Source organism: Larus michahellis, chromosome 18, assembly GCF_964199755.1.
Source record: "Larus michahellis chromosome 18, bLarMic1.1, whole genome shotgun sequence".
NCBI classification, from domain to species: Eukaryota; Metazoa; Chordata; class Aves; order Charadriiformes; family Laridae; genus Larus; species Larus michahellis.
In genome coordinates this window covers 2377312-2397944 of record NC_133913.1, presented here as the reverse complement: position 1 = coordinate 2397944, position 20633 = coordinate 2377312, and the positions used below count along the sequence as shown (strand labels likewise).

General features: G+C 41.6%; 2 protein-coding genes and 1 long non-coding RNA gene across 3 annotated transcripts in view; 2 read left to right on the top strand and 1 right to left on the bottom strand.

Annotated features, from left to right (window-relative positions):
• LOC141732863 (uncharacterized) overlaps positions 1-20633 on the bottom strand; it is a 165732-nt gene that overhangs the window by 97393 nt on the left and 47706 nt on the right. The window lies entirely within an intron of this gene.
• Positions 1438-6608, top strand: LOC141732773 (keratin, type I cytoskeletal 19). The gene is made up of 8 exons (XM_074562142.1): positions 1438-1964; positions 3531-3613; positions 3955-4111; positions 4361-4522; positions 4682-4807; positions 4910-5130; positions 5886-5914; positions 6441-6608. Exons 1-8 carry the CDS (start codon positions 1515-1517, stop codon positions 6470-6472), a joined length of 1260 nt encoding a protein of 419 aa, XP_074418243.1. The 5' UTR covers positions 1438-1514; the 3' UTR covers positions 6473-6608.
• Positions 12303-17500, top strand: LOC141732750 (keratin, type I cytoskeletal 19-like). Its single transcript, XM_074562087.1, has 8 exons — positions 12303-12887; positions 13586-13668; positions 14555-14711; positions 15143-15304; positions 15451-15576; positions 15711-15931; positions 16773-16798; positions 17338-17500. The coding sequence occupies exons 1-8, from the start codon at positions 12303-12305 to the stop codon at positions 17415-17417; spliced, it is 1440 nt and encodes a 479-aa protein (XP_074418188.1). The 3' UTR covers positions 17418-17500.

The window sequence follows — 20633 nt, the reverse complement described above, 5'->3', positions numbered from 1 at the left end:
ACAGCCTCATAACCAGATCCAGCCCAATGGGGCTGTGAATACAGGTGCCCTGGCCAGCTTCCAGCCTGTGTGTTTGTCCTTTTACCCTCCCTGTATTTGCCCTGCAATCCGGCATTCCTTTCTGTACAAAGCGAGTACAGCACTAACGTGTGGTCTAAAATACTCGATGCATTTTTATGGCTACAGAAAGGCCAGACAGGCCCTCACACAGAGCGTGCGTTTCATTTGGCTTATCTTTAATTTTTTTATCTTGGTATTAAACGAATTTCTGATTGAAACATGACAGCATGCATCTTGTGCTCCAAAGGTCCTGTTCAGTGGAAGCACTTGCAGGTGGCAGCATTTCTGCCCAGGCCTGGCTGCCCCCCCTGAAAGCTGCAAACGCTGGCAGACAGCGTAGTCCCTCTTCCTTTGAAACAGCTCTGCTGGGGAGTCCCAGGGGTTTGGAGGGAGTGAGGGGCAAGTGAAAGGAAGAGAATGGAAAAAGAGATGTGAGTACCCACTTGTATGTCGGGGATGGTTATGGAAGAGCTTGCAGCAACATTGCTTTTGAAAATGCATCTTGGATAACAGAGGACCTAAAACATTTTAGAAATAACATTTTCGTGGATCTCAAAGACCAGAAGACTACGCGATCGTTTCTTTCTTTTACTTCCCTCTTTCAGCAGCACCCAAAGGACTAAATGGATAGTCAGGCACTTGTTTCTGTGGTTGCTCATTCCCCAGGTACTCAGGGAAGTTTAATGCTTATCTCTGCTACAAATGCAGCTACTGCTCCTTGAAAAGGTTTCTGGTTTCTTTAGAAAACCCGACTCTTTCAGACAAGGCATGTTCTCTGTCAGACCCTCTCTTCTGCTGTCAGCCCAAAAGGAACTGAGAGCAAAGAAAGAAACAGTGAAAGTGATACTGATGAAAGAAGAATTTTTCTCGTGGGAAATAAGGAAAACAGAGGGGTGTTTGTTTTGTTAAGGTCCACACACACTGTTCACCATTTGGGATCCTTTTAAGCTCTGTTATCAGTCTAATCTATTACTAAGTTAATCACTCTGTATTACAATTCTTTCCTGAGATTACATGAAGAAAGTCGTGTGACTTCGCTATGGACGCAGTGTTGGCTGCGGCAGGGCCGCACGCTCCCAGCCCTTTGTTTCCATACAGGTAAACTGTAACTTGATTTATGAATTTTCCCCTCGTCAGGGTGCCGCCTCCTCTGAATCCCACCTTTTGCTTCAAGAGGCAATGGTCAGGGGGAGGCAATCAGCTCTTGTGTGTGAAGGTATTTGGGAGGGAAACACAGCCCACTTCACAGCAACTGACCAATAAGAGGAATTGCCGCGTTGGCAGAAGGCTTAAGGCTGATAAATTCCATGGGTCTCAGATAACACATTCTGCAGACAACTCCCATTGTCACGGGCATAAAAGAGGTGGGGTGGGGGAACGGAGCACACACTCCTGCCTCAGGATCACAGACTCTGGGAGCTGCAGCTTGGGTTAGGTCCTTGGCATTTCTTACCATGGCCAGTTATAGCTTCAGGCAAACTACCTCTTCTGTGGCAGGGGGACCTGGTGCCTCCTCCCTCCGTTTCGGTGGGGGTTACTTTAGGGCTCCAAGCATCCATGGGGGATCTGGTGGCAGGGGTGTGTCAGTCTCTTCTGCTAGATTTGTCTCTTCTGGCCTGGGAAGCGGCCTGGGTGGTGGATATGGAAGTAGTTTTGTCAGCAGCTTTGGCGGTGGTTATGGAGGTGGTTTGGGTAGTGGTGATGGCCTCCTCTCAGGAAATGAAAAGGCAACTATGCAAAGCCTGAACGAACGCCTCGCCTCTTACCTGGAGAAAGTGCGTGCACTGGAAGAGGCAAACTCTGATCTTGAAAAGAAAATCCGAGACTGGTACCAAAAACAAGGACCAGGCCCGGCTCGGGACTACAGTCCTTATTACAAGACTATTGAAGACCTTCGAGATAAGGTAGGTGTTAATATTTATTAAAAATCATCTCAGATTTGCACTTAAGGAGGAAGCGTAAAAACCCAAAGAGACAAACTTCACTAGGAAAATACCCAGAAGGCATTGCAGTTTATGAAAAGGAGAGGAAGATCAGATGAATACGTAACGATTGGGCAGGGCAGATAGAGAAAATTATCAGTATGGAATTATCTTCTTTTTTAAATGTTAGCTAAGAGAATGTACAAAACAGTCTGAGATGCCTCAGTACTTAATTCTCTGATACTGTTCGCTTTTAACAAAGCATATATATATACACACACACACACATATTTTTTATATATATATACATGCACATACTGGTCATATATACATATAGACCAGTCAGTATATATATATGACCATATATATACTGATTTTTAAACAGAGAGCCAAATGACAACAGCAGCGTGCCTATCTCTGTAATCTGTTACCTGCCATATAGCTTGAAAAACTTGAGGCACATACACGCAGCTTTAACAGTAAAAATAAAAATTGGTTAAGTACAATTTTGTAAATACGAAGATAGCAACTCAAGATTTCATCACCATACATTTATTTTTCTTTCACATTTCACTTACTTAAGATTGGAACTGAAATAAGAGTGCTGAAACATTTGGCTTATGGAAAAAGGAAGTAGCAGACATGAAGTAATCAATCCCATATATAAATGCAGGATTTGGCCCAACAGCCCATGGGTGCCTGATAACAGATTACTTTGAGATGATACACACCCCAGATAACATAAGTAGCAGCTGATTAAACTATGTAAATAAATGAACGAAAACTTGGGGTTTCATTTTCACAGTTCAGCTTGGAGTTCGTGACCGCTCCCACACAGTTTGCTTTGCCCTTTCTTCAATCCATTCACATTCTCTATTGATTTCAAAAACTGAGCTCCAGTAAAAGGTAAAAATTCTAGGTAAAAATTAACAGGCATTACTTCTAAATAAACAAAATTTCCTTTAGGGGCTTTCATGAGGCGTGAGGAGAATCAATAAACACTATCCTGGAAATAAAAATGTGTTAAAGGACTACACGAATGCAATATAAACCCATATTGTTTATGAAACAAACACATCATTTATTTTAAAATCATCCAGCCCTTGTACCCACTGTCAAGAAAATGTGTAACGAGAACAAACTCTGCCAAGAGGGGTCTGCAGACTTTGCTCCCTTTGCATCTCTCCAGGAAAGAGGTTTCTTGCCTCAGTCCTAAAGCACCACTTACCAACGCATCACCAAAGTCCTCTCCCTCCAAGACAGCACAGGGTTTTCTCTCAGTGGGTCTTCTACCCAAAAGCTCCTTCATAGGCCAGACACGAGAAGAGCACCCATCCATAACTGACAATCATGGCAAAAGCACTGTGATGAATCTATGCGACCTATTTGATATAGATCATTGATACTTTCCTGCTGAGACCCAATAAAATACACTTTTATTTGGTGTAGCTACAGATGAAATAGAATCTCAACTCTTTTCATCGTCAGATCAGGAAAGAAGATAGCATGGCTGTTTCAGCCTCAGCAATGAACTCTCATTGTTTGTAGATCCTTGATGCCACTATCAACAACTCGAAGATTGTCTTGCAGATTGACAATGCCAGGCTGGCTGCTGATGACTTCAAAACCAAGTGAGTAACTCCTGAAAGGAAAAAGATCTCTTGAGCAGGCAAAAATCCTTGTTGAGCCAAAGGGCAGTGGTTGTGAAAAAAGAAAGGAATGCCTATAAAATCTGTGTATGAACATGAGTTTGATCCTGTCATTGCAGTTCAGCCCCTTATGTATTTGCTGAAAGCACCTTCTGCACCACTGAAAATTTGATATCATGTAAAATACGTGGAGAAAAGTTTAATGCTGGACATTTGCTACATCATAAATCCTGTAAAACCATATACTTCTATAGCATGTAATGTGTTGCATGGTGGGCTGGCTTAACCAGCTATACTGAATAGTTTTGGTTTGTCTTCTTAAGGTTTGAAACAGAGCAAGCTCTTCGCATGAGCGTGGAGGCCGACATCAATGGCCTGCGCAGGGTCCTGGACGAGCTCACGCTGGCTAGAACGGACCTGGAGCTGCAGATGGAAAGCTTAAAGGAGGAGCTGGCCTACCTGAAGAAAAATCATGAGGAGGTAAAACAAACCCAAGAAACATGTTTGAAAGTGACCTTCGAAAAACAGCGTGTGGGAACATGGAGTCCCTCGGGATTGCCCTGAGCTCTCCACCGGTGAAGAAGATTTCTGTGTAGACTGGGAAATTAAAGACACCCCCTGCAAGTATTTAAGGGGAGTCAGTCAGACCTTAGCCCTGGAAGAAAGAACGGAAGGTTCGTAATGTTTGCAGTTTATCATTGTACCCTCTTTTGTCTTCCTCTGCCATAGGAAATTAGTGCCCTGGGAGGGCAAGTAGCTGGCCAAGTCAGTGTGGAACTGGACTCTGCTCCAGGCATTGACCTGACCAAGATCCTGGCTGATATGAGAGACCAGTATGAACACATGGCTGAGAAGAACAGGAAGGATGCTGAGGCCTGGTTCCACAGCAAGGTAGAAAAAACTCCATAGTATACAAATACGAACAAACAAACAAAAAAATCCATGAAAGAAACAAAACAATTTTTAAACCACACAGAAAAGTGCTGTGAAAGCCTTATGCCCTCCATTTAGAGGTCCCACATTTCTCACGTAAAGTTTTCCCTGTTTCAGACCGAAGAGCTGAACCGTGAAGTAGCTGTCAATACTGAGCAACTGCAGAGCAGCAAGTCTGAAATCAGTGACCTGAGACACACCTTCCAAGCGCTGGAAATAGAACTTCAGTCCCAGCTCAACATGGTACGTTAAAATTTGCAGTGAAATGGGTATGTGTTCCCCTCCCTCTAAGGATTCCTGCATCTGGCAGCGACCTTTCTGTGGTTTCCCCTGCTCTACTCTCAGAGAGCCGCACTGGAGGGCACCCTGGCAGAGACGGAACAGCGTTACAGTTCCCAGCTGGAGAAGATCCAGGACGTGATCAACAGCATCGAGGCGCAGCTGGCCGACATCCGAGCTGATACGGAGCGCCAGAACAGCGAATACAAGACCCTCATGGATATCAAGACTCAACTGGAGCAAGAGATCACCACTTACCGACAGCTCCTGGAAGGCCAGGAGTCCCAGTAAGCAACTTCACTCACTGCAGAAAACCTTTTTGCTGAGCCTTAGACAGTCTGACCATGCCACAGGGCTCATTTGCCACAGCACCACAGTAAATACAACTTCAAATACCCCAGGGGTTCTAAGATCTTTAACAAATTAATTTTTCTGGACCAGAGTGGAGCTAGAAATGACAAAATTCCCATTTATATTAAGTGAGTAACTCAAAGAGTTTCTAAACAAAAAGGCAAACTGACAAGCAGTACAAGAGATTAAATGCAACGAGCAGTTAAAGTGATAATTAATTATTAGCTGCTTGACATCCCATAAACTTCCTGTTACCAGCTAAATAGGTCTTGCCTCATAGGAATCAGTGTAGAAGAAAATATTGTGCAGAGAAGTGAGGGCAGACAAGCTAGCTGTAGCTGTTTTCGGAGAGGCATTAAGTGGACCTCCCAGATGGGAGCATTCCACATAGAGCCTCAAGGAGGAAAACATCTCATAGCCTGGAATAAAAAAATGAGGTAGGAGTTGAAAGGTTTTGATTTGCTCCGTTCCTTCTTTTTCCATAATTGCCTTTCCCACTGCAGTTGTTTAAAAATATATTTCCTACAACAATTCCCTCTCCTGAGCTGAGGGGGAGAGCAAGGAGATGACCATCTCTTCCTTGACTATATACAAAATGCACCTGATTGATAATTTCCTTTCATACATCCTCATCTCACGCAGCATTTGATGTGTTACCTCTCCTTTCAACTGTTGTCTCTTTGTTCTACAGGATGTTCGGCTCCCTTTCTGGAACTGCCGGTAAGAATTCCTTCTCTTTCAGGAACCCTTTGGGAATCAAAGAAGTTTTATTTTCTAAAAGGAAATATACACACATTGTGGGAGTTGTGTCCATTCTAGAGACTGGGCTGCTGCACCAATTTGTGTTACTAATAAGCAACAAATAAGTAACTCTGGCTAGAATTTAAGACATTTCAGTCATTAAAAGATGTTAGACATTAGAAAAAAATCTCAGACTATGCTACAGTAAAGGCTAAGTAAAGCACAAAATGCTTAATCATTCCCCCAGATGAAAGAATACAAGAAATTTAAGCTTGGCCAGCTCAGGAGAACCGTATGAACATGCAAGTAAAACTTGCCTTGAGCTTTTAAAGGTCAGCTGTATTGTAAAAGTGATGCATGATTCAAATCAATGCTATGAAGAAGAAAACTTCCGAGAGAAGGGAACGAGAGACGAGAGATAAAATAAGCTCAGCACCCATCGCAGAGGGGTCTCATGTGTGTTACGCTTAAGTAATCACTGTTCTTTCTCTCCATGTTATTGTAGACAAAAGAGACAAGCTGGCAGATGGAAAATAGTGCTGAGAGTCCTCCAAACGTCATCTTCAAAGTGAGAAAATGCAGACAACACACAGGAATTGGAACAGAGAGGAATCACTCTAAACTGATGGAAGTTACTATCTTAAAGCACAGAAAATTCTTGGCCACACAAAGTTTAGGTAGATTCATCCATTTAGTGGTGATTAATTTGCAAATTGGGTTAGCTTTTCAATTCTTTCTAGTTCTTTCATGTACTGAATTGCTGTATCTACTATAATAAAGATGATCTTCTTGAAATCTTAACTTCTTTTCATTTCTTGGGATATTGTTACTGAAGTCTGGCTTCAATCGGGCAGGAAATAGGGAGCCTCCCCGAGAGGTTAATGCTGACAGTGTCTGGGGAGGTGGCTTGAGCTCCATCTCTCATTGCTTCCAGCTCCTCTTGCTGGCAGGAGCTTTGAATATGGAGGCAAGAGCATCCTCAACCCCCCGAGTGGGGAATACAAGAGCGACTCATTTCTGACTCCAGTGACTGTGCACTCCGAAGAGCAGGAGCAGTGAGAGGTTACGTGATTCTGGTAAGAAGCAAGAGCTGGGAGATGTTTTGTTAGGGTACAAGGTAGCTTAAATGGCTTGAAGGTAACTCCTACAGAAACAAACAGGAGTGAGAAACACTGGTGAGATTTCTTCACTCGCTTTCCCAGTTCATACAGAGGTAACAAACCTTCAGCACCAATTTCAGCCACCTTCATTCTCATGCCATTGAAAGGATAATATCCTAGCTGAAATTCTAAATGTGATCACTTTTAGTTCAGGCCCCCAGAAATCAGCAATTTCATTTCCCAGCATCCCTCTGCAAGCTTACTGCCAAGGAAACTTTTCAGGGTTTGTGCTAAATGAAAATCATGGCTATCACATTCACACCTCCCGCTGTCACCAAAGGCACCTGAGGGGGAAATGGAAATGACAGGATGCCTAGAGTAAAAGTACCCCCGTACTGCACTCCCACAGAGCAGATCATCTTGCAGCCTGTGTTTCAGGGAGACATCATCAAATCCTTCAGCATTGGTCTCCTTGGACTTGGGAGGGAGTAAGTATTTCACCCTTGTTCATAACTAGATGTTTGTGACAGATGAATCGAGTGTTTGCATAGCAGGGAGCATCCCAAAGCTGTGGACCTCCTTGATCAAGGTTGGGCAACCCTCTTCAATTCAAGAGGCGCTGGTGCTGGCTTTGGGTTCAGCAGTGACTCAGGTGAGCTGTCAACGTCAGCTGTCAAGTACTGACACAGACAATCACAGCCTAACCTCTGGAAATCCAGCATGGAAGCATTAGGCAGTGGCTTCACTCTGACAGGGAAAAACTATGACAGGAAAGAAAAACAGTCACGGAAAGTAAGAATCAGCAAAGAGAGACAGAGAAGAGGACAAGATGGGAAGAACAGGGGGACTAAGGTGCTCTGGTGGAAACAGGGGCAGAATTGAAAGGGAGTAGTGGCCTGAAAAGTCCTGGCATGCCCAAGATGCAAAGGGTTCTTCAGAAGCTCGTCTTTTATATGCTGCCCGCTTTTGGAAGAGTGAGGAGAAAGCTCCTGTGCATTAACTGCTTCAGTACAGGCTGTTCCTGAGTGCTGACACACTTTCTAATAAATGCTTTGTACCAAATTTATTCCCTACAACAGTTAGACTTGGAATGCCTCCCAGGTAAAAGAACCAACAGCTCCAGGTCTGTTTTTAAATCTTAGCAAATCCCATCCCCTGAGAGCAAGTTCTTGTGACAAAACCAGCCAGAGTCTGAGATTACTGGTGCAGGTCTCTTGTGTTCTATAGCTGCAAATGTGAGTCTGACAAGAAATTCTTGTGCTCCAAGAATGCAAACTAGAAGTTACACGTACACTTTGCAAATGTGTATTTTGACCAGTAAGTTTTCTTTTCAAAGACTGATTTAAATGCATGTTTACAAAAAAAATTGTTTAAAAGGTTAACAGTTTAAAAGTCTTTAAGAGGTTAAAAGTGCCAAGAATTGAATGAATTCATAAACCCTGCTAAAGAAATTAGAGGCTTCAGAGACTTCAAAAGGCTAGAATTCTTGGTTTTATAGCCTAATTTGAATTTTAGGTTTTTTTAGCTTGATTTTGTCCTATATTTGTAGGGCAATGAAGGATTTCTGGTGAAATGTTTAATATAAAATCACTCAGAGACTATAATTTTAGAGTTTGGTTCAGAAAAAAAGTGTTTTCTATAGGTGTGTCATGTCTGAGTGATGGTTTTATCAGCAAAGACCCAGATGAAAAACAAGCTGCTTCTTGAAAGGAACTCTCTGTCCTCCCAAAAGGAGAGGCTAAAGTGTGTCAGCTCCATTAATCCCGTAACAGAAGTAATAAAAGAGTTTGCACAGCACAGACATGTCAGGGAATGTCTTCCAGGAAAGCGCTGGGGAAGCGTGACAAACCAGGGAGCTCATGTGGCACCAGCACAGTGCTGGGAACTGTGCAGAGGATGAACATTGGGTAGGAAATCTTAAGAGTGAAGATGGTGAGAACAGAATAAAGGCATAAGCTTGAAACAGCTTTTTTTTGTATAGACTATGAGGAGAAAATTTTGTAGATTGAAGTTCATGTTCCAGCTGCAGAAAAGAGCTAAATGAAGAATGCAGAGAGGAACACAAATCTCTACCCATACAGAGACAGCACCCGTGTGGGATGTTCCTTTAAAGTCCTAAGAAGTTATGAATCTGGAAGCATTCCAAACCTCGTGAATTTAGAGAAATGTAACTGGTTTTTCTTTTAAAATGACAGCTAGAACATAGCTAAAATGCAGAAATAACTGAAAAGAAGAATATGACCGTATGTGGAATTATACCTAGTTCTAGAATTGAGCTAAAGACAGATGATTTTCACATACTTGTTAAAATTCAGATCTGAAATTAGATTCATCAAAATACTTTTGATTTCTAAACTGTTACTAATGTAAATACCAAATTGTACAGTTTTTCACCAAAGCAAGTTTTGCCTTACATAGTCTATTAGAAAATGATATAATGCATTTAGATTTTGATATAGATGTCTGCAACCTGTAATAAAACAACAACATGTACATGAATGAACAGCGCGAGTGAGTGAATTCTGAATGCACACCAGCATTCGCCAGCAGTGTGCTCTCCGTGTGGAGGTACAGACTTATTTACCGTTTCTCTCTCACCAGAAGAGCCAATGTTCATGAGTGACCTCTCAAAAGTGAAGTTTTTTTCTTTTTAGGAAAACCCCTGTGAAGCACAGCAACTGAAGCAAGCTGCAAATAAATGATCCACGACCGACTACCTCCAAACTTCCCAGTGCTTCACTGAGGCACCTTTCATTGGATTCTCTTTTGGTTTGAAAGTACTACTGACAATTTCAAGTAAAATATTAGGAACTATTTAGAAGTAGTTGTTTAATATGAAAGAAAAAACAGCAAAGATGAAGGCAGGGACAAGCCTCAGGTCGGCAAATGCTGCACTCTGCATTTACCAGCTGTTGATCACAGGGACACACCCTTAGGATCTGAGTTTGATGGTTAACAGAAAACTGGAAAAGCCCCAGAATCCCCACCACTATGGTTTTCTGAATTATGTTATAGGATATAATCTGTATTGGCTGCTTGATTTATTTTTATTTTTCCCAGTGGTAAGTATTCTACAGGAAAGAAACAGCTTTATATCTGCTACCTGGTTTTTATAAGTGTTCATCTGATAACAGTCTAGAATAACACACAGGGCACCTGAAAAACCAGCAAACCGTATTTCACCAGCAACCTTCCAAAGAAGTTATAAAGACTGAGTGAAAGAAGACTGAATGAAAAATCCCCAACGTTTCCTGTTAAAGTTTATGGTGTTTTCTAAAAGTGATTTTGCTAATTTTTTTTTAAAATGGAATTTGATCTTGCTTATTGTGGGATCACGCAGAGTTAAACAGACCCTAGCAGCACACACACCTCAGGATATTTACATTACAGGGGTCTCAAAGGCACTTTTTTATCTTCAGGAGAGTTTGTCTAAACTTGTTTCCCGAGATACTAACTCTTGGAGATACACAGATTTGGCAAGCTACGCAGAGGCATTAATCTGCCCGAGAGCAGAGCTGAAGTGCTGCGGCACGGGGCCAGGTTCTGTTTGAAACACGTTTCCAGAGTGATACACCCCGTCTGTTCCAGCCAGCTGCAGAACGAGTGGACGTTCTCAGAACGGGCTGCTCAGCTGCATATCACAGCTAGAGTTTTGATGTTTCTTTCCCCCCATTTTCCATAGCAAAAAGGCTGCACGTTTCCCTGAGGCTGCATTAAACTCTCAGCTGGAAATGTTAGAAAACCCCTCAAGTTTATTCCGACAACTGGTGTGAGCCTCAGTCTACATGAAGTCACCCATCCTGAATTCTACAGCTATTTGCTGTTGATAAGTACTGTCAAAAACTGTGCTAAAAGCAACACTCCCCTTATTATGTTGTTAGCAAACACAGCATTTTTCTTCTTTTTTTCAAAGTTTTATTTTAAAATAATTTTGGTGGTTCTGAACTAGAGACCCGAGAAGTTCCTCACATCTCCATTTCATCCCTGCTTTTCTCCCTCCTCTCAGCCCTCAGTTTCCCTAAGCCACAACGCGCCCCAGTTATTGCCACCCCGTACCCCCACTTCTCCAGCTGCACCTCCGGGCTTTCACCAGAGCAATGTCACCTTGGTGTGCAAAGAGAATGGGGCTCATTCTTCAAGCGCCACACTCTTGCCATACTCGTTATCCCCAGTGACGCACCCCAGCAGGGTAAACAACCAGTTAATACTTCCTTAAAAATCTCCCAAATCTGGTTGCCCATAATTATACAGTATCGAAGAGAGCTGTACTACTGAATTACCGCCTTCTGAAATTCATTCGCAAATTATTAGATTTGAAAAATACTGGTGTTTGAGACTCCCACTTTAAATGAAGGATTACGATGACTCTTATAAGTCTTCCCAAATCTTATTTTCATGAATTACTTCATTTCATAGTGTATATTGGCATTAAACACATTAATTGCTATCTGAACACTTTCACCTTAAACCCAATTTGTTTACATTTTCCAAAAGAAACAGGAACTTAGTCCTCCCACATTTCTTCTTTTAATTGAATTATTTCAATCTTGTATTACCTTTCTTGACTATTTCACAAGCATTAGTAAATTACCTGTGCCCACTCTTCCTTGTACATTGATGGATGCTAATTGCTCCTCATGCAATACTATGATGATATGCTTTTCGTACTAAAAATTCAGACTCCAAAATCCATTTATTAGTTCCAAGCAAAGAATGGGAATAAGAACATATCAAATACAATTACAAATTTTTAATGGGAAAAAATATGGATAGAAGAGAAGAAATAATGGGTGGATGAATGGATGATTGTACATTTTTCAATAAAAAGAGAATTTTACTTAAACTTCACTTGTAGAAAAAGTTGATGTTCTTAAAATAACCATGGTGATTGCTGTAAATGGGTAAGTGGGTGTGGTTGAACTCACTTTGTTTTTCCATTCTTAAATGTCAGAGAAGTAAACTCCAAGTTTCAGAACTATAGCCTGAAGAAAAAACACTCATCTGAATCATCCCTTTTGTTTAATTAAAAAAGAAAACCCCAGCCCTAGCCCCTGAGATGCACAGCCAGCTCTCTTTGTGAGGAATGTCATCATAATTGGCCTCACCTCTAGGGAGGAGAATTTTTGGAGGGAGGGCTGCAGGTTGGGTTTGTCTCCTACCACCCTTTCTTGAGGATATAAAAGAAGCACCAGGGCAGTGAAGGCACATACTTTCCTCTTCTACACCAAGCTGAATAACTGACCTTAGCGCCTTCTTGTGCTGCAGCTATGGCTACTTCCTTCATGCGCAGCTCTTCTTCTACCTATGGTGGTGGCTTTGGGGGTGGTGGAAGCAGCAGCTCTCGCCTTTCCTCAGTCCGCACAGGAGGAACCTGCCGAGCTCCAAGCATACATGGAGGATCTGGTGGCAGGGGTGTCTCCATCTCTTCAGCTAGGTATGTCTCCTCTGTAGGAGGTGGATATGGTGGTGGCCTGTGTTCTGGTATCGGTAGCGGTTATGGAGGAGGCTATGGTGGCTTTGGTGGTGGTGCAGCCTGTGGCTTTGGTGGAGGAGCTGGCTTTGGAGGAGGCTCTGGCTTTGGTGGAGGAGCTGGCTTTGGAGGAGGCTCTGGCTTTGGTGGAGGTTTTGAAGTTTGTGGTGGTGGTGATGGCCTTCTCTCTGGTAATGAAAAGATAACTATGCAGAATCTGAATGACCGTCTGGCTTCGTACCTGGACAAGGTACGAGCACTGGAAGAGGCAAATTCAGATTTAGAAGTTAAAATCCGAGACTGGTATCAGAAGCAAGCTCCCACCAGCCCCGCCCGGGACTACAGTAACTATTACAAGATAATTGAAGATCTCCGAGACAAGGTATGACATTCATATCTAGAGAAGTTATAAGAATGCATTAGAATTGTGGAACTGCATATTCCACTTCTTTAAAATAACCTAAAATAATTACAAAATAAATACTGAATTCCCCAACCGCAAATATATTGTGGTTGTGAGCATTCTCGCAGAAAAGAGTAGCTTTTTTCTCAATTTAAAACCCAAATATTTTATCCTGAAAATGTGATGTTTGTTGAAATTAAAATGATTGCACTAAAAGTTAATAAAACATGGCAAAATGTGTTTAGAATTATCAATATATTAATTCAGTAATCGAATAGTAAAGAATGTGACAGGTAGGCCTCAAAGGCTGAAAAATGATTCTCCTGGCTACAGATAAGATCAGGTGTTGTACAATGTATTTTCTAATTATGTTTCTAATTTGTGTTACACAAAGGTATCTCAGCTCTCTGGTTTGCATATGGCATGTGGAAAAGAGCCTAGTGTTTTTGGTTTTTCTCTATGAAAGCTGTAAGAATTACAGTGTGACCAAAGAGCAACATGATAACTTGAACTGGCTATTGCAATCCAAAGGCAGGTTTAATCGGTGACATCACAACAGAGGTCCATTTTTTCCTACCTTTTTTGATGGTTTACAGCCTCAATAACTACATACCGTGTACTGAGGACTGTGATATTTCACCTTTATTCACAGTTTGTCTGTGTTTCTTAATTGCCAGATCCTTGCAGCTACTATTGACAATTCCAGAGTCATTTTGGAGATTGACAATGCCAGGCTGGCTGCAGATGACTTCAGAATGAAGTAAGTTTACCTAGAACACGTTTGTCTTCTCTCTCTTTGTCTCTTTCTCTCGGAACAGTTTTCTGAACTTTAGTATTACTTTTTATCTAGAAAATAAAGTTCTTCAGTCACTGAAGAACACATTTCAAAAATATGGATAAGTATTTTCCTTGACAACCTCTGATGAAAAAACCCCTGGCAAACAGAATCAGTGTGATGAAGGATCAATTTGGAACATCAACCTGACAGAACACAGTACCCAGATGTCTAGGTAGATTACTGGATAGATTACTAGCCTAAATCACAGGGGGAAAGAAGACAGGAATAGGTTGGGATTTTCACTTAAATGGAACAGAGTGGCATGAAGAGATCGCTCTTCGGTCACAGTAGCTCTCTCTCAAAGAGTCTGAAATTTAGAAAAGAAAGACAAAGAGTAATTTGGGGCTTATGCAGCTCATGGACGCAGCAGTACATCAGACGCTGCTGAAAAGATGATAATGAAACTTGTGCAACTGATGTATCTTGCAGTGATGTACCTGCAGGTTTATATTTTCTCCTCTAGTGTCCCAGGCAGAACTAGGCTTTCCTTCACACCAAATTTGAGAGGACACTGCAAATGGACTGTCCTCTGTGACAGCTTTTCTAGTGATGCTGATAATCATTATTAGGTTCTGCAAGTGAAATGTCATGTGCTCCTCAAGAATACAATCAGATGGCAATGCATGTACTTTTATATGCCATAGCTGGATGTTAGAAAAAAACATCTTTACTCCCTTTATGCTTCTTTTCAATATATATGTTTTCATTTATAGCCCACTGTTCCTCCTCCATTCAATATAAAATTTCATAGCTCTACTGAATACAAACTTGTACATATTCCAGTGCTTGTTTCTTTTTTAAACTGCAGATATGAGAATGAGCTGTTCCTGCGTCAGAGCGTAGAGTCTGACATCAATGGCCTGCGCAGAGTCCTGGATGAGCTGACCCTGTCCAGAGCTGACCTGGAGATGCAGATCGAAACACTGAAGGAGGAGCTGGCTTATCTAAAGAAGAACCACGAGGAGGTGAGAGTCCGTAACAGTGCAGAGAGGAAATTACTTTCCTTTGGAATTTATGCCTCTCAGGTGGGGAGGGGGACAACATTACAGCTGAATAAGAAGAAAACTGTAATATTAAAAGAATCCAAAGTGTGTCCTGAGAGGCATTTCTCTGATTCCAAACTGTTCTGACCTATTAGTTTCAGTTTGACGTTCATAAGCACGACAGGTCACTGTGAGTAGAAGAGTAAAAGAGCTGAGTAAGAGAAACATACGTATAAGTTACATGTAAATATGTGTATTGTGTGGGAGTAGAAAAGCATGTTTTTATGAGTGTTCCACCTACAATACTAGATAATAAAAGCACTGTGTACCACTGCATGGATTGCTGATGGCAGAAAGTATACGAGAAGAGAGAGCCTGATCTTATTTGTGTCCTCTGCCTTCTGGCCACGCAGGAAATGAAAGAGTATTCAAATCAGCTGAGTGGAACCGTCAACGTGGAAATGGATGCGGCTCCTGGCATTGACCTGACCAGAATTCTCTCTGAGATGAGGGAACAGTATGAAGCTCTGGCTGAGAAGAACCGGAAAGATGCCGAGGCCTGGTTCTTCACTCAGGTAGAGTGACACCCATAAACAGCAAATCGATGTATTGCCTCATTGTTATTGCACCAGCAGACAGGATGGGCCCTGCCTTTCTCAAAACAATTTTAACAATTTTAATACAATACGTATGTGATTTTACAGTTGTTTTTTTCTTTCAGACTGATGAGCTGAACCGCGAAGTTGCCAGCCACACACAAGAGATACAGACCAGCAAATCGGAGATCACAGAACTGAGACGCACAGTCCAGAGCCTGGAGATTGAGCTCCAGTCGCAGCTCAGCATGGTACGGAGCCGTCCCAAGCACGACTCACTATTAATGCCCTCTCCTCTTCCTCTCTCTCTGTCTTGCCTCTCCTTTGACTGCCCCTCAGTGGGATAAATCTGCACGCTAACCTCTTCTGATGTTACTCCCTTTAGAAAGCTGGACTGGAAGCCAACCTGCGAGACACAGAAGGACGATACTGCGCACAGCTGGCACAGATTCAGGCCCTCATCACCAGCGTTGAGGAACAATTGAGTGAACTTCGATGCGACATGGAGCGTCAGAACCAGGAGTACAGAATGCTCATGGACATCAAAAGTCGCCTGGAGCAGGAAATCGCCACGTACCGCCAGTTGCTGGAGGGCCAGGACTCTCAGTACGTTACTATATACAATCTTACGATGATTAGATAAGGTTAATAACATGACACATTGTGAAGCAGTAATTGTGGTTGCTAAGCTGACTGCAGATTAGCAAATGACATTCACTGCATGCACAGCCTTTTGAGTAATGGCAAAACAGATGCCCGGCAAAATCTCAGGCGTTGCTACAACTCAAGCTAAATCTCCAGATTAATTGTGCTGATGATTTGAAAATATAAATGCAACCATTTTGACTACGATGAGTTATAGAAGGCACCAGGCACCATACGTATGTCTTCTATAATCCTCTTGCTGCACTGGAATAAGCTTTTGGCCTGAAATAACCTATAAAAACTTGTTCTCAGTATTTCTTTAGCTCTTGGTTTTCTACACTTGTGCACAGAGGTAAAAATATTCATCATCATATGCCAATACTCCCAACTAGAAAAGAACTTGGCATAGGGCACAGCTTCCTTTAGTAAAATCTACATTTTAGTGACCATTTCTCACATCTGATCTACACGTGGAATTACTTTTGATTCTGAGGAGGAATCTGCTCCTTATATTGTTTCTAGATTATGACATTTTGAGAAGAGGAGAAGCATGTAGAGACACATCAGGACCAAGAATGTGTCTGAGTACTATTCATATTTCCTATTGAGTACATAGGAGTGGCCTTCAAAGCAGAAAGCACCTTAACACCACCAGTAGTAACAACACAGCTGAGAAACAACCCACTGAAAGCTGCAGGGTGAAACCCTGGCTATTCACACACAGTGGTTCCTAAATGGATCAATGGTTTCAGTGGACAGGGTCAGTGATGGTCATTAATCAAATCTTTCTTCTTTTCTACAGGATGTCAGGAGTGAACCCTAAAGATGGTAAGAAAAACTTTGATTTAAAGAGGGACTGAAATGAATTGACAAAATAGGATTAGATAAACCTATTTTTTTGCTTAGGATTTCTTCTTACTAACACAGATTACATTCTCTCTGCAATGACCACATTCTTTATCACCTTGAGACAAAACTATTCTCTCTGCAATGACCACGTTCTTTATCATTAAGAGACTTTATTTTATTTTATGTGCACTTTTGAGACCAGTAGCTTGCCAAAATGATTGCATGAACTCCTCATGGGATGCTAAGATACCAAAATCTTCCAAAGATTCCTAAATTCCTCTGCTGATTCACACAACATACAAGATACTTCCAAGCCCAACACATGATGTGCACACCTAAGATTTACTGAATGAGGACCAGTGGGAAGAGAAGATAAGATGTAAAGGCAGTTCCCCCTTTAATATGTGAAAAAGATCTTGTGAGGAAAGAAATAAAAAACCCCATTGCACAGCTCCTCAGTGCGTTAGCAGTGCATGCTTTTTTTCCCTACTTGAATTTCTTTTTTTTCTCCTACACAGCACCTTCAAGCAGTGGAAGAGGTCGCATGAACGCGGAAGATGACGGAAGAGCTCCTTCTACTCGTGATAGGAGATTCTAATAAAGAAATACGGAATCCCCTCTTGCATATGACACCATATAAACCCAGTGCAGCCTATACATTGGCTAATGCTAAGAGAAATACCCTTTTACTTCCGCTGAATCACAAGAATGTAATCCAAGAATGTGCAACAGCTTGATGTCTTTTCTCAAATTTCTCTCCCTTTTGGCATGACCATTACACGATCATTGGTCAGAGATTACAAGCTTGTTTTCTGTCAGTAGCCATATAGTTTCCTTATGAAAGAACCTACATAATAAAGTTTCTGTTCTGCTTCTGCAAATACACCCTGTCTAATGTTGTTTTTTTGAAGTGAATGTGGCACTGCCATACACACAACCGTACACCCTCCCTGTAACCCCAAACAAGAGATGCTCAGTGGATAACAACAACAATAACAATAATAACTTTAATAATAATAAAAAAGATGATGATGAATGGACAGATACAAAAAGTGCCATTAGATTCTCCCAGGAACCTGAAACTACTATCGGTAAAAAACTCAGAAGATAATGCAAAAAATCCTTAAGCTCTTTGTTGTGAATTCGAAGTGCACAACATGACTACAATTCATGCACAAATAAAATAATATTTGTCTATATATATATTTACGTTCCTGCACTTCCTTCAGCAAAAAGGCAAATTCCCTTTGCTCTTGAGCAAGCACTAGGCAAGGTCCAGGTGAAATGAACTGTTCACACAGAGTTTGCAGTGACTATTTTGGTTTTCTTACATAAGGAACAAACTCAGCAGCCTTGTATTAGCACCTTGTATTAGCAACACTGCTTTTCTCTGCAGGAAGGTGGTCTGCAAATCTACAGCAGTGTAGTCAAACACTTATGAAGATTTAAGAGGCTAGTAAATCCCAACTTCAGAAGCATATAAAACATTTACATAAATGCTTTATTTTGATAACATAACCAGTTTGGAAAATTTTTTGTTAACTTCATTGCTGGGTATTTCAATCCACATAATATTATCTACAGAAATGGTATAATTTCTAGAATTGTGTATTTTATTTTCCTTTCAACCTCCTTACAGCCACTTGTTTTTGTTTTCTGTTTTCTGACATTTAAAAAAAAAATACTCACACTGCTGGCACCAGCCCCAAAGCTTAGGCATGAAGGAGGCTGCAGGACCATTGACGTACCATGGGTAAAAATCATACGTACTGCTGGTATTCTCACTGGGAAGAACTGAGAATTGGCTCTTGCAAACTTCAGCAAAGCAACATCACAATCTATCAGAAAAGAAAAACCAAACGGTACAAATGATATTTTTTCCTGACCCAGAAATCAGGTGACTGTTAGATATATCACTCAGACAGCAAGAGAGAGAAATTCTGCATCCAAAGGCAGCCATCCGTTCGTATTTCAGATGGAGGAGCTGAATCAACAAGTGATGGTCGCAGGGTATTTACCTGTATAATGTAGGTGTCAAAATATTCTGCCTACACTTAAACTGCAGCCTGCACATTCAGTTCAGTTTGCTTTTCGTGTTCCAATTCAGTGAAACAAGTACAATTCCAGAAGAAGCATCCTAGGCCCAGGCGCTCCTCCATCCCGCTGCCCTGGGCATGTGGAGCGGCGGAACTGCCATCTCCAGCTTCTGGTGCCACCTGGTGACGGTGCCTGACCTCCCTGCGCCGCTCATCGCTTTCCTTCTGCACCCTGGGGGTTCAACGGCTCACCAGAACCACGGCCGACAGCGCCAGCCTGACAAAGGAGCCGTTTCTGGTTTTTAAGTTTTCTGGTCTTTTCCATGGATCCTCAACACGTGCTGATGAAAACTGTGTGGCAGCTTTTCCAGTTTGAAAACGTTAAACTTCAGAGCAAATATTTCCTATGGGCCACATCACCTTTGTTCTGTGTTACTTGCTAGAAAAAAGACAATTCTCTTTTCTATGATGGCACGATATTCTGTGAAACTCTCAAGGAGCAAGACAGAGGCTATTGTGTCTCACAAACTGACAGCCTCATGCCGGACAAGTTGTGAATCACGGGGTAATTTCATGTGAAATAAAGAATTTGTTTTATTTCATGTAATATTATGTGCATATGTATGTATTTATGTTTCAATGTAATAATTCATACAATGTTAGCTTGCTGAACTGCCAGGCTAGAAAATTCAGTCTGAAATTGATCTCTGGTGAGATGAATTGACAACAGTATATCATTGGTTCTATTATAATTTGGGGTTTTTTTCAAGTGAGGCTTCATTTTCTGTCTGGTGCTTCAAGCTCTTCTCACTCTCATGCAGCAGGGCTGACATCAAACTGTAGCTGTTAACAGTAGCTGTTCTCAGAACATTTTGTGATAACCATACCTTGTACTTATTGGAAAACCGTATCTTCAGTGATTAATTTCCCCAAACAATTAAAAATGTTAGCATTTCTACACAATGAAGCGCAAGAGGAATAAGAAGGAATATGCACTCAATGGAAATGTAACTGTTAAAAAGAAAATCCCCAGGTGCTGAGCAGAGCTGACAGCGGGCCGCAAGGAGGAGCTCAAAACCTGCCCAATTCCATAAAGGAGGGCTGGGAGGCAGCCCAGGGAAGGATGAAGAGCAGCAATTTTCTGTTACTGAAACATTTCAAATGGAACAAACAAGAGAAAAAAAGATTCCTTCAGGCTCCTTCCAGGAAAGCGTAATTCTGGTTCGTAGAGTCTAATCAATCAATCTCGTTAAAGAGCTGAGCCCTCAGCTGCTCTCAGGAAAACCATCTGCACCGTTTCTGGGAGAGCCCATGCCCAGCCAGCTTCCCACCCCTTCCCAAACCTTCCTCCATCCCACCCCTCAGCTGCAGACCAGAACTACTCGGAAAGATAAGGTGAACCCAATAACCCTGGCTGTTGCCATAGGAACACAACTCACTACCTCTTCATCAACATGAGGAATAAGAAAATCTCTGCAGAAGCCAGACTTGCCCGTTCCATATTTGATGGAAGAAGTTTGACAGAAGGTTGCTGAAACTTTTGAGAAAGACTATTTTTGCGTTATTGCCAGGTCAATTTTTAGGGCTGGTAGCTTTAAATAATCACGTGAATTTTTCGAGTGTTGTTACAAACTCATACTCTAAATATTTTCTAATATAATCATATAAATCATATATAATATATGATTCATGTCATATAAATCATATAAATATCTTAATCATATAAATATCTTAATATTAATAATTGTAGTAATGGCAAGAAATTCCTGCACTACTAT

Coding starts and splice junctions, on each gene's coding strand:
- LOC141732773 (XM_074562142.1), top strand. CDS start 1,515: ATGGCCAGTTATAGCTTCAGGCAAACTACCTCTTCTGTGGCAGGGGGA. Junction 4,112..4,360: donor TGAAGAAAAATCATGAGGAG/GTAAAACAAACC, acceptor CCTCTGCCATAG/GAAATTAGTGCCCTGGGAGG. Junction 5,915..6,440: donor CTCCCTTTCTGGAACTGCCG/GTAAGAATTCCT, acceptor ATGTTATTGTAG/ACAAAAGAGACAAGCTGGCA.
- LOC141732750 (XM_074562087.1), top strand. CDS start 12,303: ATGGCTACTTCCTTCATGCGCAGCTCTTCTTCTACCTATGGTGGTGGC. Junction 12,888..13,585: donor TTGAAGATCTCCGAGACAAG/GTATGACATTCA, acceptor CTTAATTGCCAG/ATCCTTGCAGCTACTATTGA. Junction 14,712..15,142: donor TAAAGAAGAACCACGAGGAG/GTGAGAGTCCGT, acceptor CTGGCCACGCAG/GAAATGAAAGAGTATTCAAA.